Here is a 27249-nt window from a genome sequence, read left to right as displayed (position 1 = left end):
AAATGTTAGATACGGGTAAGCTACCACATATCTTATTATTGGTGCACACGTATGATCCTTTTCAATGAAGGAGCGGGAGCTTACCGCGCAGGCATGTTTTTGGGTATAACAAGATTATGTGGCAATAGCACATGTTCATTTCGGACCGTGCCACCTCCGCAATGCGCCAAGCCACCAGTAAATTCCCCGTGGGGTAACCACGAACACGTGATTAAAATGCACTGCGTTCGACTATTGATTCCTCGACCTTGATGCGATCACTTCATCCCCAATTGTACTAATTGCCGCTCAAGCCATGACTCACAAATGTACGGAGTGTAGCTTGGAATTTACCAGGCCGAGCCATCTCGCTCGCCATACCGCCTGTCATCGTCCTCAAAACGAGCGTGAGCATCTTTTGTGCCCAGAATGCGACAGAAAATTCTTCAGAAAGGATGTTCTGCTGCGACATCTTCGCAGTGTCCATGGACAATCTCCGGTACCAAAGCTCAATATTAGGCTCTCTTGTTACCGCTGCGTCCACAAAAAGCTGAAATGCGATAGAGCTCGGCCGTGCTCATCATGCAAGCAGTCGAGGGCGACCTGTCGATACCACCAGGGGGAATTCCATCCAACAGGCCTGAATAGCCCAGTGTCGCCTTCTTCAATTAGTTCTATAGCTGTTAATAGCGTGGATCAATCAACAAAGTCAACCGACGTCTTACAGAACGAGTCGCCAAGTGCAAGTTTCGCCGATCCGGTTTACGCCCAGCAGCAAGTGCTCCAACATGAAGAGCTTCCCGTCGGAAGTCTATACCCGTTTGGCCCTAGTTCCTATGATCCTCCTTCAGACACAGTCGGCTTTCCCGACCACATCCACACGGAAATTACCTCAGATGGAAGCCCACATCCGGATCTTGTTTCTGGGGTCTTATTACAGGAGGAGAACCCCGCGTTTGGTGGCTTCATGTCTGGTTTGACAAACACGATAGGGCTCGGATCCAGCTCTCTGAACTGGTTGGACATCCAGCTCCTTGACTCACCAGTGGACCCTGAACTAGCACTGTTGGACAACCCACTAGAATCCGCCACGACACCATGTTCACCAGATTCCAGCTTGCGAGGCTTCTCCGGTGGAGCGTTGCCTTGTCTTCCATCATCAAACGATGCTGCATTTGGCCACATTCCGACAACCGAGCAGCCTGTGACAAAACCGCATACCTCAGGACCAGCTCCGCAACAGTGGCCTTTCGATCAAAGTCGCGATCGGGTGCCTTGCGCTTACCAACTTCCTCCCCTCCGTGAAGTCTTGCAAACGAATTTGACGTCGGCCCATGATGGAACGAAAGGTATCTCGCAATGCCTTATTAATCTTTTCTTGAAACCACGGTTTCCAGACCTTGATGAGACGCTGAAGGACTGCACTATTCTGCCCGCTGTTCACCTAGTCCAGCGGAGCATAGACTGTTTCTTTTCTGACTTTCACAGCATTCTACCCATGATCCACCGCCCAAGCTGGAGTTTGTCAAGCTGTCCTACCGTACTGCTTGCGAGCATGGCTTGTATAGGTGCGATGTTTCCGAATGATGAAAATGCTATGGACAAATCGAGGACGCTGAGCAAGATCAGCGCACGCATGATATTTTGGCTTGTAAGTCTACCGATCTGGCCACATATGGAAATAAGAAGCAAACTCACATACCTTAGGGTGACTCGGACAGCAATAAATATCATGATGTTACCTATCTCATTGCCTGCTGTCTCTACCAGATCTATTCCTTGGGATCTGGTAATTGGCAGATGTATCAGGATGCAGACCGCTCTCGCGGCGTCCTTGTTGGCAGCCTACGTGGAATGGGCCTACTTCAGTCGCGAATCTCGGTGGAAGCGACCAAACCAGAGCCCCAGCTTTTGATTGGAACTGGCTTGGCCGAGGTTCAAAAAGAATGGACCCAATGGATAATCCAGGAACAGGAGAAGCGGGTGACATGGAGTTGCTTTGAGTACGACTGTAGCCTTTGCACTCTTACAGGACGCCGAGGAGCAATTGATCTGAGCGAGCTTCCGAGCAGGCTCCCTTGTGCCGAGGAATTGTGGGACGCACCGACAGGGATGGCATGGCGAGCTCTCGGGTTACATTCCCCTACATCGTTTGGAGCCTCTGTAGATGTTGTTTTGCGCGAACTTATGGCTGGACGACCAATCCCGAGCGACACATCCCTCTCCTCGTGGGCAAAGAGGCTCTGTGGGCAAATCATCGGCCGACTACTGTGGGATCTCAAGCAGCTCGATACATTGTCGCTCTCTGGTTGGCTTGGGCTTACCCCATTGCAATCTGCCCAGAATCAAGCCAAAATGTCTCTACTTAAGAGCTTTGACAATCTCGCCCTCGGTATTAATTGCCCGTTGTCGACGAAGGAGCTGATAGACTATAAGTACATTTTCCAGTACTTTGTTCCACCTCTCGCAGATTGACTGATTTTCCTCGCGCAGTATCACTCGCTTGATTATCCATTATTGCCATCTCTACAGCGCCGAGGATGTCATGGAACTTGTCGTCTTCATTGTGCGAGCCGCGACCTCGCGGCGTGCCCAACCGGACCAACCGGTTGCGGCTGCCAAACAGCAACTTGAAGCAAAATTTGCCGGCGATCCGCGTCGGACGCGTAGGCTTGTTTGGCATGCGGTGCAAATAACCGCTGTTGCGAGTGAATATCTAGTCTCAGCGCCCTGTGAGATTTTGCGAATTTTCATGGGTTGCATCTTTCTGATGACCTTTGCCAAATATGGTCGCACCTCTCTAGACGAGAACAGTCATGATAGGAGCGGCTCAATTGTTAGACTTGATGACTTGGCTGTCAATGACAACCAGAGAAGACTCATTGTGGATTGGATCTACCATGGTGGGCCAGCGAGTATTGCTGGATTAGACGATATTTATTCTGATGAGCTTGCATCGCACGTCAGCAATATGGCTCAGTCCCTCCTAGCCCGAATACAGTACTGGGGATTATCACAAAAATTCGTCAAAATTCTTCAAATGTTTCTGCAGATTTTGGATTGATGATCTGATACATAATCTTCATTGTGTCATACAAGACCGCTAATGATATTCTTATTCGGCACCAACCCCCTAAAAGATTGCTACGCAATTTGGCGGGCTACTAGCACCACCGGGCATATTAAGTGGTGCACTGGCAACGAAGAACTCCCATCTACCCTCTGCCTTGCAAAGCTCAGATAGCCCCTCCAAGTCAAAGAGTTCGCCAATCGGCATACCCCAACCAGGCAATAAAACTTCGTGCATGAATACACCCTCAACATTGGCAGCACCACCATCCCGGGGATAGCTTTCCTTCGGAGGAAACACTTCAAAGGAGACCGAATCAGATGCTACGGCAGCAAAGCCTGAATCCCATATCCAGCGAAGCATTTCTTCGGTCCCCTCGACTCCGGCATGCAGAGGAGCGCTTGACGAAGCATAAGCGGCCTTTGCAATTGGATCCATTTGTGTGTCCCATTCTCGAACGAGACCGATGCGGACAAAAAGAATATCTCCGAATTTGAAGGTGACTTTCTGCTCTTGGGAGATCTCTTTCAACACGGACAAAGGTATCGAATGTGATGAGAAGCTCGAGAACTGAATTCTTTTTTTTGAGGCGTAGGCGCCATAGTCTAATAAAACCCCTCGCCCACATATTCCTTCCTTGGCCCAGTGCTGTAGTCCAATTCGTGTACTCCTTCGATCCATGATCTCTTCCGCATCAACTCCACCGTAGAATACTCGCCGCGAGGGGTTGTCGCTGCTAGAAGACGGTGCTGAAAAATGCCGCAGACCATCCCATTGGCTTGATTGCTGGGGATTGAAAATATAGATATCGTCAAATGCGACACCATTCATGAGTGGCACTATGTGATGTTGCGCAGGTTGACGACTGAAATTGGCCGTCTCGAGCTTGTTCATATCCCAGTTTAGGCAAACTCTCCGGCCAGTTTGGATGCAAGATGCTGCCGCTGCTTGGACAATGTCGGGAGTGAGAATGATCAGTCGGCCCAGGCCTTCTTCCTCGGAATTTGGAGGTGTGTTCCAGACCTGCTTCTTGTTTGGGAGTTCGTCATAGGGAAGCCTGTGAGCTCTTAACAAGGCAGTGTTCTTCCCCGTGCCGTTTGTAAAGTGCATTTTCTCTGTTTTGATCGCGGGTGACATCTCGTGGCTAGTGAGAACCAAATATTGGACTCAGGTCAGATAAACACAGCAGTTGTCACGTAGATTTGGGTCTGTTGACTAATGAGCAGATGGAACACGTCCCACTTTATATATCTCCTCACTACAATTTCCGCGGTACATCGGAGGTCCCCACGGGCGCCGACCACTTCTTGTGCCAGCGTCTACGCATGGTGTGGCACGTTCCAATTTACTACCTGGTATGACATGATAGATAAGGGGATTACCCTAGGAAGATAGAAGTTCCTGTGATGTCCACTAGCCGAGGCTTGGTTGATAATCGCGGCTACAAAATGAGAGTACATTCATTCTCTTAAGACGACAGCTGAAAGAAGATGAAAAGCTACCTAGACACTCAGACAATCTGCTCAACATTAGCACTTTCAAGAGAGCCGGTCCGCAAACCCTCTTTCTTAACATCCTCCATGTGTACCAAATCCTGGGTTTTCAGGAAATCATCGAGTTCCTTTCGTTGTTCCTCAGAGATATCATTGACATGGACTGCAACGTCATCGCCAAATTTGCCAGAAATCTCCTCCAGCGACAGACGAGCCGTTTCAGGCCAGAAGAAGTAAACAAGTGGAACAAAAATGATGCACCAGCAGATAATGACGAGATAGTACTTCCAACCGACATTCTGAATGCCGATGGGCGCAGTTTGAAGGAGGACAATGGTCGCAGCAAATTGACCGAAGAGAGAGAATCCCATGCCGATTGTTCGAATCTCCGTAGGGAAGATTTCAGATACGTACAAGTACATAGTTGTGTCGCAGCATGTGCTATATATTTAATGATCTAGATTTAGCAATGGAATTTGCAAGCTGTGGTAAAGGCCAAGCTACTCACCCCTGAAATGCGAGATAGAGGAAGATGAAGAACACTCCTGCTGCGTTTCCCGCTCGATTTGATGTCCCGGAATATTCGGCAACGCATCCTGCAAGACCTGATGTCGTCACAAGGCAACCGATCATGCCGACCATCAGCATTCCTCGGCGCGAGTTAACCTTGTCATGCAGCCAAGCACCAAGCGGATTGTAAATCACTCCTATGCAAAGTCAGACTCCTCAATTATTCCCCGTTTTGGTCTTCACTCACCGGCAGTAGTCAGCCAAAGGGCCGAAAGAAGTAGAGGCATTGAGCCGGTTTGCCCCAAATTCGTATATAAAATGACAGCGTAATTGTTCTGCGTCAGTTAGTTGCCCAATCATCCAGTGCTTCTCCATGCAATGACTTACAATCACAAGTGGACCACCAAATTCAACACCCCACTGAGTCAAAAATCCAATAATCATTCTCTTCCGGTAGCTCTTCTTCTTGAGCACTGCTGTCCATGGCCCACAACCCAATGCCTTCAGTTTACTCTGCTCAAGAGCAATCTGCTGTTTTGTCTGGAATAGCTCTTCCTTAGCAACCAAATCGTGCTCATCCAACGGATCTCTGCGCAATCTCCGCAGAACCGTCCAAGCTTCCTCGACATGGCCATTCTGTAACAGCCAGCGTGGGGATCTGGGAATGAATATGGACAAGATTGCCAGAACGAGCGGGCCCAGGCACTGCATGCACAACGGAAATCTCCAAGCAAAGGATGGATGACTGTCAGTTGCAAAGTAGCACGCAAATCCAAGCCAGGAAGAGAGCATGTATCCAAACACGAGGAAAATAGCATGATGTCCCACCAACCAGCCACGTCTCACTGGTGGTGCCAGCTCAGACATGTACATGGGACAAACTGTAACTAAGATGCCAATGCCGAGCCCTGCAATGAATCGACCTACTTGAAACATACTGGAAAGACGAAAATTCGGTTAGCCACCGCGGTTCCAATAGCAACAGAAATGAACAAACTTACGCGATGTTCGCTGCTCCTCCTTGCAAAGCCCCACCAAGAAGCGCAAGCAAAGCCCCGAGTTGGATATTGCGTTTGCGTCCAATTGCAGTAGCCGCCCACATAATGAACAAACTACCCACTGCACCACCGGTACTGTAGAGTCCATTTGCAGTGGCAATTGTTTGAGTCGTCGTCGTGGAATATCCAGGCTCACCCTCTACCGGCAGGTTAAAAAATGAATACCATCCTGGTTGGCCAATAGTGCTACCAATGATAGATGATGAATATCCGTATGTCTGGCACTGTTAGTCATCGGTGACATGTAGAAATCGTGCATCAGACGCACCAACGAGCCGAAGGCCACGGCAACCGTCACCAGTTTATTGTAGGCACCTGGACGACCGTTTTTGACCATGGTGCAATTTGAGAAATATCACACTATATTGAAATATTTATTGTGATCTTCGGGAAACAACTTCCACGAAGTAATTGAAAATCCGGGGAAGTCACAGGGGTTGGCTGTGGGGTAACCAGGTCTCTAAAGAGCTACAGCCCTCGATTAAGCTTCCGGAGCGTGCCACATCGTGCCACGAGACGGGGGTGGCACGCTTCATCAAAAGATGAGTCGTCGGGGGATGCTGTATTTATCTGATGCTGTTGTATATCTGGGGGTTCAAATTCTGCATTGTTCTTGAATTGATGTTGAGTATTTTATTTTAATTTCTTCCCTGAAGGCATTAATCACAATGCAGACCAAGCTCCAGAACAGTCATACGCCATCCCAATTATCCAACCCCGATTTATTCTCCAATAAGCTATATATCAACGGGGAATGGAAACAATCAGCCTCGGGCGCGGAATTTACAGTCCAAGACCCAGGCACCGGTGAAACATGGATGTCATGTCAAGACAGCACTCCCAACGACGTCGATCCAGCCGTGCAGACTGCATACGCCACGTTCAAATCCTACTCGCAACTGAATCCACGAAAACGCGCTGAGCTCCTATGCTCATGGCATCGCCTGCTTCTCTCTTCAAGGGACGACTTGGCAAAGATTCTTGTCCACGAGACCGGAAAGCCATTGTCCGAGGCGTACGGTGAGCTCGACTACGGAATCAGCTTTACGTGGTGGTTCACAGGTGAGGCGGATCGCATTCAAGGCTCGACATTTACGAGCGCCGCGCCGAACAGGCGAGCCATAACGATCAAACAACCCATCGGCGTGGCAGTAGCGATGGTACCGTGGAATTTTCCTATTGCCCTCGTTCTACGAAAAGCTAGTGCAGCCCTGGCGGCAGGTTGCACGATGGTGATCAAACCATCACCCGAGACTCCAATTACAGCACTGTGCTTAGCTCAGCTAGCTACGCAAGCTGGATTTCCTCCTGGTGCCCTCAATGTATTACCGACTAGCACGGAGAATACGCCCGCGGTATCGAGGGCGCTTTGTAGCCATCCTCTTGTGAAAAAGGTCAGTTTCACGGGAAGTACACGGGTGGGGAAGACCGTGGCAGAGCTTTGTGCGAGCAGTCTCACCAAGTCGACTCTCGAGTTGGGCGGAAATTGTCCTTTTATTGTCTTTCATGACGCGGACCTTGCCCATGCAGTTGATGAGTTAATCGCTTTAAAATGGAGGCATGCTGGTCAGGCATGTATCACCGCGAATCGTGTGTACGTTCAAAGAGGCGTATACCAGGAGTTCACCAATCGGGTTGTTGATCGCACACGCTCGCTGGTTGTCGGGCATGGGATGGATGAAAAGACTACTATGGGCCCGGTGACCGTGTCTAGGAGTCTAGACAAGATTGAAGCAATTGCCGCGGATGCCATTCAAAAAGGAGCGAAGCTAATTCTGGGATCTGGGCGTAGGTGGACAAGCAGCGAAACAGGGTCTGCTTCATGTCCCGGATACTTTATGAGTCCCACCATCTTGATCGACATGACTGACGATATGATAATGAGTCGGGAAGAGGTCTTTGGTCCGCTTCTTGGTATTTATCCTTTCACGTCCGAGGACGAGGTCACCCAGCGTGCAAATGATACAAGCCTTGGTCTGGCGAGTTATGTGTTCACCGAAAACGTGAATCGGCTATGGCGAATGATGGAGAACCTGGAAGCAGGAATGATTGGGTTGGTAAGTAAACCAGAATCGTAACACATCAAAGGTAGGGCGTATATCTGACTACTTCATATAGAATGCGGGCAATGGATCAGCAACAGAGGCTCCTTTCGGGGGGATCAAAGATAGTGGATGGGGTAAAGAAAGTGGCAAAAATGTCGCTGTCGACGAGTACATGATCATCAAAACAGGGACCCTGAGAGTTCGGAAGGAAGACTGAACATATTTGGTATATACCCTGGTTAGGTAGTTCTAGGGACATGAAGTACCGAAAAACTGTGTGTCTGGAAGTGAACCCAGAAGAGCGAAGCATGAGGAGTGTATCTTACTTTCCGCCAATACACTGAATATGTCAAGACAAATGAGCAAAAATCGGATCAATCAGTAGCCGTGTAAAAGCCGCAGCAGCTGAGAATGTCGATTGAATGGCGAAGAGGCATAAGGCCTACCATTACCTGACAAAGAACGAATCCCCCAACTATTATTACAGATTAGTAGATATTATATCGTGGTGGGTATTGTCACCTCTTCTCACCCTGTTCCTTTCGCCCTATGGCCGTATGCATCCGATAGCCCTTGAAGCATAATCAACTAGAAGGCTGGCCGATATCAACATTGGTGACGAGAACTAGGTTGAGCGCCGCTTTAAGGTCGCGCTACCAAGGTGATTAGTGTGAATCTGCAATAGACCGGGTGAGAACTATACCTTGCAGAGCGACTACTGCGCTGACTCTTTCAGTCGATGTAGCTTAAATTGTAATTGGGCGAAGCCTTCCCTTGAAACGGCTTGTATTCTGGTGTTCAAAATAACCGTCGTCATTAGGGCTATGTACGTACACACACACACACACATATATATATATATATATATATATACAGTACGCCGCATGGAGCCACAGTGGATATTTGAATGTAAGCAAATCTAGCCGTGCCCGAAATTTCTAATTTCCAAAAGCTTCCCGATCGGCATATATCCCTTGGTGGCGTGACAACACCTCTCAGCCGCATGACCCTAATCTTTCTCTGCAGTAGTGGTACCTACGTATTCGGGGACGCCAAACCACATCACCTATGAGAAAACTGAACCTTTTCCGGGATTTAGAAAAGCATAGGTCCCTTAAATATCCATGATTTCAATTTTTGTGCTGAATCATCCTCATAGTACTATTTCGGCCTGATGCTCAGCTTCTTGGGATTGAAATAATGGAAAGGATACTATTCCTTATAATACCTTGCCATTAAATTCGTACTGAATCCGATACGATAGGCTCAATTGAAGAGTATTTATGTTGCAATATTTTGAAACTGGCCTTCTAGTATCTCTGTTTCTAGTACCTTGCTATTATGATTCATTCACATAGTACTATCTTACCAAACTCTAATAATTTCACCTTGGCCGGAAACTTGCAGGCCCGCCCGATGTATCTCAACCTCTATGCCAAAGGGGCTCGATCATGTAAGACTATATCTCAAAACCTTACATTTGATTGAACGGAACTCTAACATGCAGCATTGCACCAGATGACTCTATCGGCAAATACCTCCAGGCCTTCGGAGCGGGTATCAATGCAATCTGTAGTCCCTCCGCTCAGATTCATGAGTAAAGAGGGCGTGGGATAACTTCTGGGACTAATGATAACTATTCACTAAGAGCCCTCCTCTATACTTAATAAAGATATGGTCCTACCAGTTGCGAAATCCTCAATATATATGCTCTGTATTTCGGGTTACAAATTTGGTTCATTCAATGACGCGGATTCCTCAGAATCAAACAGATCTCGGTTCTTATATGTGATGTAATATAATACAGACAGTGTGAATAGCTTCCACACTGTATGGCTTATGGTATAAGACTATCCTATCAATACTCAGTGGACTATTTTCTTGTAAGTAGTATATGTCCTGTTATGTAGTATTGTTCTAGTTCCTGGCTTAGATATTGGCCGAAGAAATTGGACATCTTTCGAGGGCACCGTCTTTTGGCCAAAAAGTCTTCTGGCTTCAAAGTTCCCAAGGCTCGTATTTGACCTTCGAATATGACGAACCTTCGACCGTCGACGTGTTTTGGAATAGAGAAAATATAATATCTGGCAACTCTCATGATCTGCTTGATGAACTGATGTGCGAAAGACGTGCCAAAAAGGCACATGATAATAATTTTCCAAATTGCTAACAATTGCCGCTGAAACTAATGAGGCCGAAAGACCTCTAGTCTTTGTCGCACATTGTCTCGGGGGATTAATTTTCCAAGTTTCAGGTCCCTTGGCGGGAAGAACAGGTACAGAGCAGGCCCTGTCGATTCTCCCTTCTGTGGCTGTCCAATTTCCGATCGACTTCAGCCAGAGAACAATGAGACCTTTATCCATATCGCCGCTCTTACATGGACTGAATATTATATCAGACTCGTTTTTTATCTCATGTTGGTTTGTGTGGTATGGCCCACTAAATAATTTGACACGATCTTACTAGCGGCTTCGTGCTAATAAGCCGTGAAGGATAGCGGTAAACAGAAAAGAGAAATAAAGAAATTTCTACCTTAGAAGGTTAAGTGAATTATACTCCTTCTGAAGCTAATGATACTTTTGGCCTGATTCGCCGTATCTGCAAATACGGGATCCTTTACCTAAAGGATAGGTATTTACCATCGTATATACCTTCACTCCGGGCCACTTGGGCCATAGATATTGAAAACGACTCTCTGACATTCACCAGACCCAGAGAACATGGGTTGAAGTCCACTCTCCATCAATACTCACCCAACCAAACTGGGTCTCATCCAGTGGTATGTATAATGATAAAACACGGTAAGAATCGGTGTAGGTAGCGGACAGAGTTCGCGAGCCCATCACATAGACTGGGCTTTACTTAGTTGGAATAACAACCGACCTTATTATATAGAGAGCTATTCACCAATGCACCAGCGACTCATTCGCGATTACAAGACATCATGACGCAAGGTGGGGAGGGAGAGGCTGAAGTTCTCGCAGAATCTATCATTTCAGTTCTCACATTGCCATGTATGCACGCCCATTGGCTAACCAATCCATCCACCAACCTTCTGAAAATGGGCTTGTCATTGTTCTAGGCCCAGGTGGCAGTTTAGATCTATACCCCGCCACTTACGCGACGACCACCGAAACATCGGAAGTTTAATGCGGGGAATTCGCCCTTGAGAGTTGACACCACCAACTCTCGAAACTAAATCTGGAGTAGAAATTGGACTCATATTTTCACTTGATGATTTTTTTCCGCCTGTTTCGCAGATCCAATCATGATTTTCTCGAGTGATTACGGCCCCGTATTCTATGACGGATAGTTTCTCTGACCGCTGCCAATATATCGTGGCTCCAGGGACAATTTGACGCGTCATTTTCATATATTCGGAAGCAGTCATAGTGACAACTTTACATGGATTGGAATCCATGTCGCTATCCCACGGTATTGCCTCATCAGCTGCGAAAGGAAAGGCAATCATCACCAGAAAATGAGCCATTATTAAAGTTGCAATTTTGAATAGGTGCAGAATTGGTCGATGATAAAATGCAACGGAATGACGTCCCTGCGATTTCGCTAGTGGAATCGAGGGTCGCGAGTGTCATAAGCTGCAATACGGTCTGTCTTGTGCTGGCTACTATTGGCACTTGTGTTCGAATGATAGGCACAATCTATGCACATCGTTTTGATGTCGACGACGGTAAGTGGCGCCGGTATTGGAACGGTCTCTGTTCTTCTTAGGCTAATTCTCCATTATCAAGGCTTTTTACTACTAAGCTGGGTAAGAGGTTGCCAGAATAGTAACGAATATTCATCCCGAGCCCTACTAATGTGGCTATTGGTGATAATGAGGTAGAGCTTTGCCTTCGTGCTATGTTTTATCTCTATGTGGAGTGAGTTATGAATCCACGTTTTAAGGCTCTGAGGTATCTGATTGTTTTACAGTGACTCGCTACGGCTATGCACGACACTTTGTACGTCTCGAGGCCGACACGGAGACGTTCACTATGTTACTGAAAGTATAAAACCCCAGCCTGAGCTCGCATATTCCATTCCGTCACTGACAAATGTCATATAGCTCGACTTCGTTGCCGCAATCTCATACCTGATATCGTTATTATCGATAAAGGTCTCTTTCTGTCTTTTGTACATGAAGGTATTTTCAATTACCAAGTTAAGGTGGCTATACTATTTGGTCCTCGTGATCGTGAGCTGCCAATTTATCGAAGAACTGTTTGTTATTATTTTTCAATGTTCGCCGGTTAGCAAGCTATTTCACCCTACAACAGTAGCGGGTAGCTGTATTGATCTCTATGTGTTTTACGTGATCTCTTTCGCTACCAGGCTGGTTACTGACATACTTCTTTTTCTCCTGCCTATCCCGCATGTGCTAAGGCTCCAAATGCCTGTCGGTTTGAAGGCTGGCCTGGTCGTTATGTTCAGTTTGGGATTGCTGTAAGTCACATTCGACATGCTTTCTTCTTGAATTTGCTGTGGGATATGCTCTAAACATCATGCAGGGTTTGTGTGACGAGCATCATCCGCATCACCTATGTACGGCATTTTAACACGGATTTTACTTGTTAGCTTTCCTTGTCCCTGCGCCTCCCGTCCCTCTCTATTGATTGACTAATTTTTATCCAGGGGACCTTGTCCCGGCCTTAAACTGGTCATCCGTCGAGGTTTGCGTTGCCATTTTCATCGCGTGTGTTCCCGCCTTCCGCATTGTCGCCACTCGAATCTTTCCTATCCTACAGACAACATTTGGTCTTCGAAGCAGCCATAAGTCAAGCCAGGAAACCGATACTTTACATATCAGCCCACTTGACCAGGATTACTTCACACTTAAACCTGCAGCAAAACCTATCTCGCCCCGAGACTGCTTTCCTTTGCCATCGCCGTTCGTAGAGGAAGGCAACGATCTGGTGACTACTATGACCGGCGGCCTGATGCCTCCAGGGGATACCAGAATAGGTCATGAGCATGCTTCTGCCGCCTGAGTCCTATTTAAGAATAATAAATTGTTTGAGATGCACAGGGTTATCGTAGGCTACAAAGCGTTCTGCAGAACGAGAAAGTTAAATATATAACATGGTAACCTGAGATGGGGGATAAACTACAACTATCTCAGCACTAGTGTGTTTCCAGCCCCTATATATTTTTATGGTAAATCGGCGAATGTCGGTATAGGCTCACTAGGCCGAATCGGTCTGACCGGAATCCTAGGAGCATTGCTGTTCTTGTCAACGGGTTCAGGTGAAGGCACCGAGAGGCTGACGAAGAACCCAGCAAAATTATTCGACTAGAAAAAGACAGACAAAAAAACAAAAACATACAACAGCAGGGATTCACATGTGGTCACCCACCATACTACTAACCTGCCGGCGTGTGGCTTAAGTACGGCTGAGCGGACGGGAAGCCCTGTTCTCCACACCCTATGGTCGTATGTATTAGCTCGGGGGTAAGTTAGGATTAAGTAGATACTTGTCCAGTAGAATGATATAGATGCGCAATAGACAGGGTGAGAATCATTACTCTGTTGAGTGACCACTGCACTGATCTCTTTCAGCTGATCTTGCTTTAATATTATTGGACCAAGGTTTTTCCTTGAAACGATCAGTTTTCTGGCATCTGCATATAGCCTCCATTTTTATTAGGACAGTGAAGCGATTGGCGATCTAATATGCACAGCGATTCCTTAAGATACAGAATATTGAAGGATCAAATTCTAAAAATGCTCAGGCTCTTTTAATCTTTGCAAAATATTTTCATTGTCGAAATTAGAGAAAGTGAGCTGTATAAGGTGATAGCTATTCTCCATCGAATAGAGCGCAATGAAGAAGAGTTTAATCTCTAGTTGGTATACTGTTACAGAGACCTGCAAGGCGAGGGGGCCGTAACTTACAAAAGGGCCATCGAGAGCCAGCCTGATGACTTTCACCAGCAAGAGTTCCCATAGATTACTTTGTCGGTGACATCTAATGTTCTGTTTGCTTGTTTTGGATAGCCTCGGTCGTTTTGAGGATGATAGCCTGTCATGTATCTACCAGTATCGTGGAATAACCATGATGCAATTATGATCAGTCGTCGATCAAAATTTTATAGAAATTTTTTGCAACAGAAATATGGTCAAGCTATGCTATATTTTGCAGTTTACACCTAGTCACAATCCCCACAAAAGTGCAAATTGGGGCGAGGAAATTTGATTCACCTTCACCATGCCGAAAGAAAATATTTATATGCATATAAGTTCCGTTCCACCATGTGCGTCTTGTGGAACTCTTATGCGACCTGACGATCCGCTACATGGTCGGTTTTCTACCATATCCCACCCATGGAGAAATGTCTACAGATAATTGTTATTGACATTGTCAGTTCGAGATCTTATCAAAGAGGACTTAGGCCAAAAAAGGAAATGCAATTGGCTTGACGATCCAATCAGCGAGATTTCCAACTTCTGTGTATTTCACAGGGGCTGCTGGAATCTACTGATACCGCATTTCGGCAATCGAATTTTATCTCTTGATATATTGAGCAGAGTAGTTGAAGAAGCACCTTGGCCTGAATATCTTACCGGTATATTATTTTTTCACGTTTTCCATATATAGTATTTGTCCACAGAAGCAGCTGACTGAAGTATCAAGGTCATCTAATTCCAAATACCGACATTCCTAGTTCGAGTTGGTTTCGAAATATCGCATTTAAAAGGGAAGCAAAAAACTCCTTTCCAAAAGCAGTGAATATGCATTGTGAGGATCCTCCGGGTCAAGAGAATCAAAAGAGCGACTGCTTCCGTCTACTTCCCCTCGAACTTCGATTTGAAATTGCCTATCTTCTTCCTACAGTTGAATATTTAAATCTGAGACTTGCGTCAAAAGCTATGATTCATATATTCTACGCCCTGGAATATTGGAAGTCACGATTTTTTATTCACCGGGAACGGGGATATCTTACTTATCTCCTAGAAAAAGATTACTGTCGCTCTTCTGAACCTCTTGACACGGAGAATTTAGACTGGCTGTTGATGTACCACTGCACTAAAAGACCAAAGACCCTTATCAAAACATTACGCTATCGAAGGTTGCAGTGGCTACATAACGAGTGGATCAAAGATAGGTGTATTATGTATGGAGGCCCAAAATCTATACCTTCCGACAACCCTAATAATTTTTACGGTTTGCTCTGGGATTCAGCTATCGGTGTAATCCAATGTGATAGACCTGTAAGATACAAATCCCCTGAAGGAACTTCATTCGAAAAAGGGACTTGCCTTCGATGTTGCGGAATGCACAATCTATCGCCGCGTCAGATCATTTTTCTACCTAGTGAACTCGTGGAAATGGAAGTTTCCGTTCTGGCTGAAGATGAACATTCATTCATTACCGGATTTTGCATTAAATACGGTGAGAACCTATCAAGAATTGATTTTGGTTATCAGATTCCTGGAAAGCAGATCAAGATTGATTTCCGCAATCGGGAGCTGCGTGGGTTTGAGGTTTTTGCTGGCAATGGGGGTATCCAAGCTTTTTGCCCTATCTTCAAACAGGAAGGACAGAACTACAATAGTGTGATTGGTAATCCAGATTCAACCTGCTACGAAATACCACTCACTCCGGATGGAGAAATTAGGGCATTTACCGGTAATTTCGACGTGAGTCAAATCTTTGTATTTAGATGCTCATCTAGTCCAGATGAATAACATAACACTAGCATTGCAGGATGGTCAATTTCGGAGTAGGCTCACTGCGTCCGTGATTATAATACTGTCGCTCTATCACCTGCTCATGGTGTTTGATGGAACAAGCACCTATGTGGTGCTGCTTTGCTGCTCAACTATCTAGTGTGTTTTCAACAACCACCGTCTGTTAACATTTTTTTCACTTCTTCATCACCACGAAAGTTTTGGGACTTTTGTTGGTTTGAGATCTAAAACCTGTTTTTTGTTCTTTTCTCTATCTCTCAATATTTCTGTCAAGAAGGGAGAGAGATTAATGCGTTCAGGCGAGTTTGGGGATTTTTACTCGACGAGCGCTGATGGAATGCACCCATATGTATGCGTCAGTCGAGGATATCGTAATTTTTAATTGAGAGCTGATTCTATATTCAAACCGAAGGTTTAACTACTATCTTTCAGATTACCAATGCTGAAGACATCTATACCTCATGGGCAGCTTCGGGAGTAGAGAAGACTGCCAACATATATTATTAAAATCGGACGGGCTAGCCAAATATGGGACTAATCCAGATCCTAGCTCATTGAAAATGGTTATAAAAAAGTGCTTGCTTAGTTATTCAACGAAAGATTCTCTTGTAACCAGTTGGCGACTCAATAGGTGACAGCTAATCTAAAGTATTCTTTCAGCTTGGCACTAATCCATTGACTAGAATCGTCAAAAGGCCACGGATGGGTCAATAATAAAACCTTCCTTTTTTTTCTGTGTGGACTAAGATAGAATATCTCTGGTAATAGCTGTGAATAGATGAAAACAGATCCTCAATTGTTTAGATCAAAAACCACCATAACTAGTGAATTTCACTAGCTATGAGAGTTTTCACTGAGTGAATCAACTATCAGCCAACTTAGACAATGAAGTGAATCATCAGGCAAAGCGGACATCGGGAAAAATACAATCATTGTAGGAGAATTTTCCGCCGTATCTTTAAATTACCCCTATTGAAGCCTGACCGATTAAACTTGGGGATGAATAAGATTTTCCCTGATGCCTAATTAAAATGTAAGGGTCCTAACAGCCACCTATACTGTAATTTGTAGAATGTGACTACAGTAAAGGAATGATTACTGGTCGAGGCACACACTCATGAGCTGGGGATTTGAATAGCAATCCAAATATGCGAATGATAAAATCTAGTCTGGGCTCAAATATCTATTCTTAGAGGAACTACAGAATGATCCCTGATCTCTTTCTTGCTCACGGCTAGTTACCCTGGACTTTTTACTTCGTTGCTTTCGCTGTGGTAGTAGACTGTCCAATGACTGGCACCAACATTTGACTGCAAGCTATTCATCGAGAGACTTTACAAGATCAACATAAGAGATATGAATACTTACATAGTGCTCCACTTCAATACATTGTCCTCCCCCCCCCTTTTTTTTTAATAGTACAAATCTTGCTATTAGCGCTGAATATAGTCATACGATGCTGATAGCCATATCAATTGTATCCCAGTCACTGGATTTTTAGTGTTTTCCTTTGAGCTCTGGAGTACCTAATCAAAATGAAGACTTATTGAATACTCCGTAAAATATTCAAATATGGCTTTAAAATTTATATTCACTCCAGTGACAAGACTGCCAGTTCTGGAAGATCACTTCCAATTGTTCACGGCATCAGTATACAATAAACCACCAAGCTCACGATTTTTCTGTTTCACTTTCGTAGCTATTTCGTGAAAAAAGGAGTATGAAAACAGTACTAGTATCGCTCAATGTCGATTTCTGCTCACAATTGCCGATACTCTCATCTAATAGTATCTCTATTTACATCTCGAGTTCGAACATTCAACATATCCAATATGGCAGTAAGTCTCGAAGAACTATTTGATGAATCTATTTGGGTAATATAGGATACAGTATCTCATAAGACCTTTGACACATGCCTTTCTGGACAAGATCATGCCTGGAAGCCGCGAGGCTGAAGTGGATCATCTCTGGACCAATCTTCTGGGCTTTTACTTCTCAGAGCAGAATGACTATGGCGTTCTAAGGGAAGCCTATATCCGGGCTCGATCGCAATCTCGCGCAAATGTCTGCGTCTGCACCCTACACCGGCGCACCATCACGAAAGTCATCGTGGTGGAGAATAAAAGAGCCTCCGAGGCACAGACTGGGATTCCACCCCTTAGCTCCTGGACTCATGCCAAGCAGCAATTGCAGAATTATATGCTCAACATTCGGCCAAGACAACCGCAATGGGAATCACACACTATGTTTGGCATACTGGGAGTCGGAAAGTATGTCAAATTCTTGCAGCTACGTGCAGGTCAGAATGAACTTGAATATTTCCAAGACGATGGGATGTACCACCTGGAGGACGAGCAAGATAGTTTTACCATCGGACAAAAGCTTTCCAGGATGAGAAATTACATTTCTGCACGTCGTGAATAGACGGCATGACTACGGTCGTCTTCTGTTACTAATTCTCAAACTGCTCTCAATTGCGATGCTTTCTTTTGTATTTCTGTTTCTTCGACAGTTGCAAGATGGACTTAAAGTGCTATTAGTTTCGAAAAAAGTACTTTACAGAATCATATAGTTCAAATACCGGTAAACTCTATTCTCTATATCCTAGTTAGACCTCGTCAAGCCCTAGAGAAAAAATTGAAAATGACAGACTGGACTTGCGCTCTCGTGCTATTATCTGTCTAAGATTGCAAGCTGGGAAGGCGATGCATCACAGTGGGTGTTATCATCTCTTCTCACCGTGTTCTCACCCCGGTCTCCAAAATAATCATGTATGTCACCCGCATTCACCCTAACGCAAAATACGGCGCTACTTTAGAACTCAGGCCTCTTTGGGCTATTGTTTGTATTTAGTATATGGTTTAAGTACGGCCGAGCGGACGGGAAGCCCTGTTCTCCATATCCTGTAGTCGTATATACAATCTTGCAGATGACTTAGGCTAAATAGAGCACAGATATATGATTAGTATTGGTAGACCTACTTACTCCAATCTGTTCTCCATATCTGTGGTCCAATATACCAGGAAAAATATTTATAACAGCCAACACCATTCTTTTTTGGGTTCGATCAAGCTCAATAATTGGGAATATTTCAACGGTTCTCGTGCGATACAGCAATTAGATAAACGAAAAATTGCAGGGACGATTTAACATCCGAAAGATTAGACCTAGGCAATGAGTGGCTCATGAGCGGATTTTTGAAAGACCCGTTCATCTTGAGCGGCCTGATCATGTGTGTGGGTGTTCATGAGCATGCTCAATCTGCTACCATTTTGCATTATTTAAGGCCGGTAATTTCTATTGTACTGTAATTAAACTGTTAACTACGGCAAATTAGCACACTGGTAAAGAAATTACCATTTCTATTTTACTATCAAATATATATAACTGTTGTTTTATTTTGCTGTTGTTTTTCGTTAATAGTACCTACTATAGGTATAGCTAACAATATTGGCCAACAGTATAGGTAATAGCACTGGCTAACAATCTAGGTTGCAGATTAAGCAATGGATATAATTGGAATTCAATTCAGTTACTACTACTGTCTATAATACCACTGCATTACTGCCAAACTTTTGCATAATGAATTTTGGCAAGATCTAGCTTCGCCCCACCTTTTGAACGGTTTCCCACTCATGAGCTAGTAGCTCATGCCATTAGCCGATTTTCAAAAATCCCGCTGATGCCCTGATCATGAGTCTCTCATGAAACCCGCTCATGAGCGAGTGCCCAGGCCTACCTATAATATAATATTGTTAGCGGTGACAATACTTAGATACTCAAAGGTTCGAACTTTACTCTTAAATTACCCTTCATCCTGTCATTCTTTCCACTCTTCTTGATGACTCAAGCAGAATGAAGGAAGGAAAGTGAAATTGTCTGAGGTCGAAGAGAAAAAAAAGTGTCATGTCTACTGGGAAGGAGCAGGAGCAGAGGCAGGAGCAGCGCTTTCCAAATCTGTCTATAGTAGTAGGTATCTCTGGTATAAGCAAGAATTCTTGAATGCAGAAGTGTAATTTTGTACAATAAGAAAATTAGCTAAAGAGGGAAGAGGTAAGAAGGCAGAAAACCGGCAGCCAAGACATGGTACGACACGACACGTGTCCTCCACTTTACAACGAGAAGCGGCCCTAATCCCAGCTTCGTTCAAATCCCACAGGCAATATCAGAAAAAATTAATCGCGCTACTGCCGCTGATGTTACAGTGGATCGGCCGCGATAAGCAATCAATAGCACGCTTATTGACTTGTGGAAGACTTAGTGAAGGTCCTCGACACCACCCAATCACAGCCAATAATTATCAATTGAACGCTTAACTCTCAGATGCCGGTGGTAACCCCTCATCCACTAGGGAGCACATCTCCGTTTTTTGCCGTCCACGGAGGCTAGAGGATAAGAGCCGGAAATGGGAATCACTCGAGCCTCTTGCTGTGGCCCCTAATCAACAGGTAATGCATGTCTTTATCCAATGAGGAAGTTGTCCTGTTGTTCATGCATGCTCCAGTGCTGTTAATATGTAGGAAGAGGAATGGGCAAATTAAGGATGCAAATAAAGAAGAGCAAATTGAATAGATGAGCACACCGGGAATTCTCAAAATTCGCATTCGTTATTACCCTGCAAAACACACCTTTTCCAGTTAAGTTGTCAAGATGCAATTTGAGCACCGTTCTGCTGAAGTGATTGTGGTTGGGACCGGGGTTGGCGGTCTCGCGGCATCTAAAACATATCTCGAACTGTCACCCCAGACAGAGCTTGTGCTGCTCGAGAAAGTGAGTAATCATCCATTCCTTCTCGCGCATCTGAACTAATTCGGAAACTAGCGGCCAACCTTGGGTGGGGTCTGGTCTGAAGAAAACTGCTACGAGGGTCTCAAGACGAACAATCTTGGAGGAACGTACGAATTCACCGACTTCCCCATGGGTGAGAAATATGGAATCAAAGAAGATAACCATATTCCCGGTCATGTACTGCACCGATATTTCAATGACTTTGCGCATCACTTCGATCTGTATCGTCGGATACACTTCGGAATTGACGTTTTGCAGGTCGAAAAGCTCGACCAAGGCTGGAACTTGACCACAGCAACTACCAGCCCAGGGCAAACTATCATTTATACGTGCGAAAAGTTGATTATGTGCACCGGGCTGTCCTCGACCCCAAATCCTGTCCAGATCCAGGGTGTTGAAAATTTTGAAAGGCCTGTCATCAATCATTCGCAGCTTCGTGAGCAGGGAGCTCAAATCGCACAGGATCCTAATGTTAAGAACGTCACTGTAGTGGGCGCGTCAAAAACAGGATATGACGTCGTTCATTTGATGGCGTCGAATGGAAAGAAAGTGAATTGGATTATTCGCGAATCTGGGGGTGGTGGAGTTTGGATGAGTTCGCCGTGGGCCAAGTTTGCAGGGGTAAAGACAAAGCTAGAGCTTCTGGTAACTATGAGGTTCTTCACCTGGTTCAGTCCATGCATTTTCGGTGACTTCGATGGCTTTAGCTGGATTAGAAAGGCCTTGCATCAAACTCGCCTCGGAAGATACTTTGTGGACAGATTCTGGGAAGGAATCAGATTGGATGTCATTGACCAGAATGCATATCGGAAAGAGGAATGCTTGGCACATCTCGAGCCTCTGGAAAGGTAAAATCACCGAACAGTCTGCTTATAATTAGTTTCTAACTTTGACAGTCTGTTCTGGTCTGCACGAGTCGGGATTCTCAATTATCCGTCTGATATTCACAACTACCTTCGCTCTGGTCAAGTTCAAATAATACGCAAAGACATCGATCACCTATCTGAATCTGGAAGTGTGACTCTCGCGGATGGTACCAATCTCAAAACAGATGCCCTAGTCGCTATCACCGGGTGGAAGCTTGCCCCATCAGTGAAGTACAAACCCGATGGCCTGGATGGGAGCCTCGGTATTCCAAGCAGCAACCTCAACGCAGACGACGTAGCTCTTTGGAAGGCATTGGACAGCCAGGCCGACAAAGAAATATTAGATCGTTTCCCATATCTTCGCAATCCTCCAGGACGGGTTATTCCGTACAAACAAGATGTTAGCCCGTTCCGTCTCTACCGCGGCATAGCTCCACCGTCGCTAGCGTCGACGGGAGATAATTCTATTGCATACGTGAAAATGGTTCACAGCACGAGCAACATAATTATAGCAGAGTGTCAGGCCTTGTGGGTATATGCTTATTTGAATAGAAGAATCTCTACGGACAAGACGGATGTGTACCGTCAGACTGCGCTCTTGAGTCGATACGGGAAACATCGTTACCCTTGTGGTTTCTCTACCTGGTATCCGGAATTCGTCTACGATGCAGTTCCATATGCTGATATGCTTCTCGCGGACCTTGGGATCAAGCACAGGCGAAAGCCTTCGTTAATGAAGGAAATATTTGAAGGGTATACCATCCACGACTATCGGGGGATAAATCAGGAGTGGAATCAGACTCAGTTAAAGACAAAGAAGATGGCTTAGCATACTATGCTGGGCCAATGAATAGAGTAGTATTCTATTTACGGAATATAACAGTTTTTTCATTGTTCATACTCCAACCAATGGATTAGGTCATCACGCTAGATTCCACTCTACATAAATCTAATCCTCCACTCGCTAATGTATTCCGTCTTCCCTCATCCAATCCCTTCAACTTCGAGGCAACGAATGAACCCTTTATTAGGATACATTGTGTTCAAATCCTTATGTCACGGCAATAAAAAAACATCGAATGACCACTATACCTACCTTCGCCTTGGAATCCACCGCACACAACCACTGAACTATTATTCAAATATTGCCCAAAATTTTCCTCGGGAGAATCATCGAGATTGATGTTACATAAGCAATATGCTGTCTGGCTGAGAGTTACAGTGACAGTAATTCTCAGATATAAACTTTCTTTCCGAAGTATTCGCTCTTTCTAAGTAAGCCTTGGCCGCGTATTGTATATCGGCATATAATGAGAAACAGAAAGAGAGCTGAGGTGCTATGAGATTCAAACTTTCAGGAATTTATTGCAGCCTATCAAAGTCTTATAGGTTCCATTTGCCTACGGCAATGCTAAGGAAACTTCTAAAGCTAACGATCATACAGGGCAGCAGGTTTTCAAGCCAATTTGTTGGTAATTTAAAGTTTGACTGCATTGGTTAATAATCATCGTTGACTCTGAAGGTAGATGGAATACCCATACTAAGTTGGAAATTGCGCTCCTCTCGTGTTATCTAACGCGAGATAAGTCAACTACAAAGGATACCTGAATGAACGGAGTTTGAAATCTGTCAAGTCTGCAAATTCCTCATTTGCAATATGCTCATGGACAGCATTATCTAGGCATATGTTAAATTTGAAGTGAGAATGGCAATTAAGAGGGGAGAATATACGAACTTTGGGCATCTAGTGCATCCTGTCTATCCCGCTTGCGATTCCAATACCAATGGATGGTCCCAATGGAAGCCAACAACATGCCTGTACAAACAAGAAACGCCAACATGGTATACTTCGCTGTCTGTATCCAAGTCAGTATATATCATTAAGTCTTTCTGTTAGAGGTGAGGTGTACAAAATAATGGGGAGCTTCGCTGTCCTTGAACGTTTGCGGGCCGCAAATGTTGCCAACCGCATATCCGAGTTGGAAAGATGCTCCAAAGGCAAGCTTTTTGGTACTCCCGCCGATACCAGAGGTAATGAATGCGAGGACGACTAGTATGGCATTTGGATCTAAGAATGAGTGATTAAGTAAGATTTCATCGTTGACAAACCTGATGGACATATCTGTAAGAACGCACATTGCATTGTGAGGATGTAGCCTCCATATCGAGCTGTATAAGCCGCCTCTGGTATGACCAACATCATGATAACTCCGACACAGCCCAGAAATATGACAAAAATACCCCCAATGGTTCGATTAGTTAACTTTATTACGAGAAGTGCTAGTACAGTACCAACGGCTGCACATGCGCCTGGAGCCATACTTAGTAATGTAGTCGTATTAGTGTCGAAGCCAAATCCGGATATGATAGTTGGTCCTGTGAACCCAAGAAGTTTCATGTCAGTCAGGAATTGTTTGCTAGAAGCTGTGAACGTACCAAATGCTGTCAAGCCACCATTGGGAAGACCGGTGGCAACCGTCACAAGAAAAATTAAATACAGACGAGGATCAGAGAAAGATTCTTTTAACTGATCCATGTTAAATGCCCACATCTCAGTACCTGTCTTATTATGCCGAACTCGTTCCAATGCAATCTTTTTCTCATCGTCAGACAGCCAGCTAGCATCAATTGGGGATGCGGCGAGGAAGAATGTGACTATGACGCCTGTAGTGAACGTGAGGGCACCATAGAATATAAAAAGGCCTTGCCAATTGAACCCATCGGCATGATTAAAAGCCCAGGCAACGAAACCTCCAATTACTTGAGCCCAGCCGGACGTTGAATACCAGATCGCAACCCGGGTGACCTGCTCAGCGTGCGTGTACCAAGAACTAGTGATATAGATGATAGCAGGCGTTGTGCAAACTTCGATCGACCCTAGCAGGAAGCGAACAGCAGCCAGGCCTCCAAAATTATGGCAAACGGCATGTAAAGCGACGACAACCCCCCAAAGCATGCTCATAACACCCAGATACTTAGCCAGCGGGACACGTTGCATCATAAATGCTGCCGGGATTTCCCCAAATAAATATCCAAAGCTTCAAATACAGTGTCAGCATCACAGATAGAAATAGTATCTTCGATGTGATATTGTTCCACGCACTAGATAATGGAGCCCAACCAGTCGTACTGGTTTCCATTTAGTTTCGAATCTTCTTTGATGCCCATCAACGCGGCGAATGACAAACTGTTTTTGTCCTATTATAGATTTGATATTAGACACGGATCTAGATGGCCTGGAGTCATTACTAACGAGCAGTTGGAGGGTGTAAAGACCGAGTACCAGTGGCATGATCCGCATGTCGATTTTGCGAAGGACTCTTTTGGCTTCAGTTGACTCAAGGTCTACTTCGACGCCCTCCTGCTCCGCAAGAAGCTTCAAGGCGGTTGACTTTTGAGCTTCATTCCGATTAAACCCGGTAGGAGCCAAATCTGCAAAGCTGACAGGACGGTTGTAGCCCTGAATTGGTCAGAAAGAGTAACAGAAACTATCTTGACGTTGACAAAATTTTGCTCACAATACCGACTTCAATGTCAGCTGCATTGTCGGCTTCGTGCTTTTTGGTTTCTGACATATTATGAGATGATCATACCAAATCTGATAGATCGATGCCCGGAAAATATGTCGCTTCAAACCCTAACATCATATATGCGGCTATGGTCTGACCTAGCTGGCTGAGGAGAACATAACTGAAGTCGAGGAAAGGCGGTTATCGTACGAACACGTCTATCAAAGCACCGGAAGAAGTCCAGGAGATACTAAACACCGATAGATGGACACCATGGCGTTTACATCGGATATGGGCAATCTCGGCTATGTACCATGGCAACCGTTTAAAGGTGTATGCGCGTGAGAAACGCTCATTGTTAGTATATCAAGCCACAGCAAGGCAGTCGACCCAATTCATTCTATGCAAGGAAAGAATTTCCGAGCAAAAATACTCTAGTTAACTATACAATCGCTCAACAAGTTGTTTCGCTTTGAGAAAGCTCCGCTCACCATGTCCGAACGAGTAGTACCAGTCATTTCTCTCAAAGGTAAGTTGCAAAAGGACAAAAGTCAAAAGGCAGTTGATATACTCATGAGGGGATTACATGAACAGACTTTGAGGAAAGAACAGAAGAGATTACCCAGCAGCTGGTGGAGGCGGCGGAAACTGCTGGTTTTCTCACACTGGTAGATCACGGAATTACCATCGAGGAAATCGAGAAACAATTTGCCATTTCGAAGGCATTTTTTGACTTGCCACCAGAGGTTAAGGGAAAGACCCCTCATAGTAATGTGACAAATAATGGCTGGGAGTACAAGGCAAGCCAGAGAATCGCTAGATTCCATGAGAGCATCTTACACTGACATTCCGAAGGCCCAACTACGACCGAGCACTGGAATGTATGATCAAAAGGAATCTCTCTGGCTTCAATCTCGGTCCGAGTGGCCCAGTGATCAAGATGTCCCAGGATTTCGAGAGACTACAACTAATTTCATGGGAAAATGTGCAGCAATTTCGAACCAGCTACGTACGTGATGGCCATATAGCATAATCCATTTCGAGAATCCTATTAATCCAACTAGTAACTTGCTTTGCCGTCGCACTGGGTTTCCCATCCGATTACTTTTGCAATGCTAATGATGTGACGGAGCCCGACTCTCTAACCCAGATGCGCCTAATTCATTATCCTCCCTCAGAGAATGCTGCCGGCACCTGGCGGGCTGGAAGCCACACCGACATTGGATGCGTTACCCTCCTGTTCCAGAGGGATGGCGAAGATGGCTTGGAAATTTGTCCGGGGCGTGAGTCGCATACGAGTTTCGCGCAGGGTGACGTCTTCAGCCCTCTCCCAGCGAAGACAGGCCAGATCGTTGTTAACATTGGCGACATGCTGAGTGAGTGAATATGCCTATTAAATCAATTTTGCAATACATGTTACTAATGAGTTTTGATTCTGCAGTGGCATGGTCGGACGATCGCCTGAAATCTACTTTCCATCGGGTTCGAGCAATGGATGTAGGAAAATCGCCGTCGCGGTACTCGATCGCATACTTCAATCAGGGCAGAAAGAACTTCATTATGCAAGGCCCTCTGAAGAAATAGTAAGTGTATATGTCCTTGGATAGAGGGAAAACTACTAATTCAGAACTTGCTTCAGCCCCGCCAAAACTGTAGAAGAATGGTTCAAAGAGTCTGTCGAACGAAACTTTTCCCAGCCTCCGACTGCAGCTGTGAGCTGAGGTATACATGTAATGTAGTGATTTTAGTCCACTGCAATATTATATGTCCTATTCAAAGCATCCCTACCGACTTGCCTTTCGTAAATTTGCAACACTCCTGGATAGAAAGAAATAAAGGTTCCACAAAGGTAAAAAAAGGCAAGAATGCAGGAGAGATGAGAAAAATAAGTAGTATATTAAGTAAAAATTTTGATCTATAGATATGGAAAATATCTAAGTGGGAAGACACACCTTGATCTAATCTGTACATAGTCTTCTTATATCGGATGTCGCCAGAGCCCAGCCCAACCACAACCCATTTCATTCTGGGTGTTGGATGGATTGTCCAATTCATTGAGGTAGTATGAATTTTGGCTGAGAATCAAATCCCATTTGTAAACCCAGTCGATTTCCATTTTGTATTAAATGAGCCTTTTTTCTCTACTAGCGTATTGATGCCATGTACATTTCTTACCCGCTACTCATACCATTCGGAACAGAAGGAATGCAACTTGGTCACATTTTTCCCACTTCTAAG

General features: G+C 45.0%; 10 protein-coding genes across 10 annotated transcripts; 7 read left to right on the top strand and 3 right to left on the bottom strand.

The window, feature by feature from the left end:
* Positions 1-561: 561 nt before the first annotated feature.
* N7469_002381 (uncharacterized protein) lies at positions 562-3043 on the top strand (the record flags this gene model as incomplete). The annotated part of the gene is made up of 4 exons (XM_056641301.1): positions 562-584; positions 670-1630; positions 1687-2414; positions 2512-3043. 4 exons carry the CDS (start codon positions 562-564, stop codon positions 3041-3043), a joined length of 2244 nt encoding a protein of 747 aa, XP_056503795.1.
* Positions 3044-3112: 69 nt separating this feature from the next.
* On the bottom strand, positions 3113-4159 carry N7469_002380 (uncharacterized protein; the record flags this gene model as incomplete). The annotated part of the gene is made up of 1 exon (XM_056641300.1): positions 3113-4159. The coding sequence occupies one exon, from the start codon at positions 4157-4159 to the stop codon at positions 3113-3115; it is 1047 nt and encodes a 348-aa protein (XP_056503794.1).
* A 400-nt stretch (positions 4160-4559) lies between these two features.
* Positions 4560-6447, bottom strand: N7469_002379 (MFS sugar transporter; the record flags this gene model as incomplete). The annotated part of the gene is made up of 6 exons (XM_056641299.1): positions 4560-4983; positions 5051-5249; positions 5300-5387; positions 5440-5989; positions 6054-6328; positions 6379-6447. The coding sequence occupies 6 exons, from the start codon at positions 6445-6447 to the stop codon at positions 4560-4562; spliced, it is 1605 nt and encodes a 534-aa protein (XP_056503793.1).
* Positions 6448-6778: 331 nt separating this feature from the next.
* On the top strand, positions 6779-8372 carry N7469_002378 (NAD-dependent succinate-semialdehyde dehydrogenase; the record flags this gene model as incomplete). Its single annotated transcript, XM_056641298.1, has 2 exons — positions 6779-8167; positions 8229-8372. The coding sequence occupies 2 exons, from the start codon at positions 6779-6781 to the stop codon at positions 8370-8372; spliced, it is 1533 nt and encodes a 510-aa protein (XP_056503792.1).
* A 3320-nt stretch (positions 8373-11692) lies between these two features.
* Positions 11693-13146, top strand: N7469_002377 (uncharacterized protein; the record flags this gene model as incomplete). Its single annotated transcript, XM_056641297.1, has 5 exons — positions 11693-11846; positions 12092-12165; positions 12225-12379; positions 12667-12728; positions 12791-13146. The coding sequence occupies 5 exons, from the start codon at positions 11693-11695 to the stop codon at positions 13144-13146; spliced, it is 801 nt and encodes a 266-aa protein (XP_056503791.1).
* A 2339-nt stretch (positions 13147-15485) lies between these two features.
* On the top strand, positions 15486-15941 carry N7469_002376 (uncharacterized protein; the record flags this gene model as incomplete). The annotated part of the gene is made up of 2 exons (XM_056641296.1): positions 15486-15797; positions 15885-15941. The coding sequence occupies 2 exons, from the start codon at positions 15486-15488 to the stop codon at positions 15939-15941; spliced, it is 369 nt and encodes a 122-aa protein (XP_056503790.1).
* Positions 15942-17680: 1739 nt separating this feature from the next.
* Positions 17681-18272, top strand: N7469_002375 (uncharacterized protein; the record flags this gene model as incomplete). The annotated part of the gene is made up of 2 exons (XM_056641295.1): positions 17681-17686; positions 17739-18272. The coding sequence occupies 2 exons, from the start codon at positions 17681-17683 to the stop codon at positions 18270-18272; spliced, it is 540 nt and encodes a 179-aa protein (XP_056503789.1).
* A 2226-nt stretch (positions 18273-20498) lies between these two features.
* Positions 20499-22331, top strand: N7469_002374 (FAD/NAD(P)-binding domain-containing protein; the record flags this gene model as incomplete). Its single annotated transcript, XM_056641294.1, has 3 exons — positions 20499-20618; positions 20670-21484; positions 21533-22331. 3 exons carry the CDS (start codon positions 20499-20501, stop codon positions 22329-22331), a joined length of 1734 nt encoding a protein of 577 aa, XP_056503788.1.
* Positions 22332-23093: 762 nt separating this feature from the next.
* Positions 23094-25077, bottom strand: N7469_002373 (uncharacterized protein; the record flags this gene model as incomplete). Its single annotated transcript, XM_056641293.1, has 8 exons — positions 23094-23179; positions 23238-23358; positions 23413-23570; positions 23639-23686; positions 23939-24540; positions 24606-24700; positions 24756-24962; positions 25021-25077. 8 exons carry the CDS (start codon positions 25075-25077, stop codon positions 23094-23096), a joined length of 1374 nt encoding a protein of 457 aa, XP_056503787.1.
* Positions 25078-25503: 426 nt separating this feature from the next.
* N7469_002372 (leucoanthocyanidin dioxygenase) lies at positions 25504-26723 on the top strand (the record flags this gene model as incomplete). Its single annotated transcript, XM_056641292.1, has 6 exons — positions 25504-25540; positions 25606-25804; positions 25867-26020; positions 26144-26387; positions 26453-26594; positions 26651-26723. Coding segments are annotated over 6 exons (849 nt in total), but the record flags the coding sequence as incomplete, so codon positions are not given.
* Positions 26724-27249: the final 526 nt, after the last annotated feature.

The sequence above is a fragment of the Penicillium citrinum genome, assembly GCF_028827155.1.
Source record: "Penicillium citrinum strain IBT 23319 chromosome Unknown utg000002l:1.0-3833315.0:1.0-3834789.0, whole genome shotgun sequence".
In the NCBI taxonomy this organism is placed as follows: Eukaryota; Fungi; Ascomycota; class Eurotiomycetes; order Eurotiales; family Aspergillaceae; genus Penicillium; species Penicillium citrinum.
This window is presented reverse-complemented; position numbering and strand designations above follow the sequence as displayed.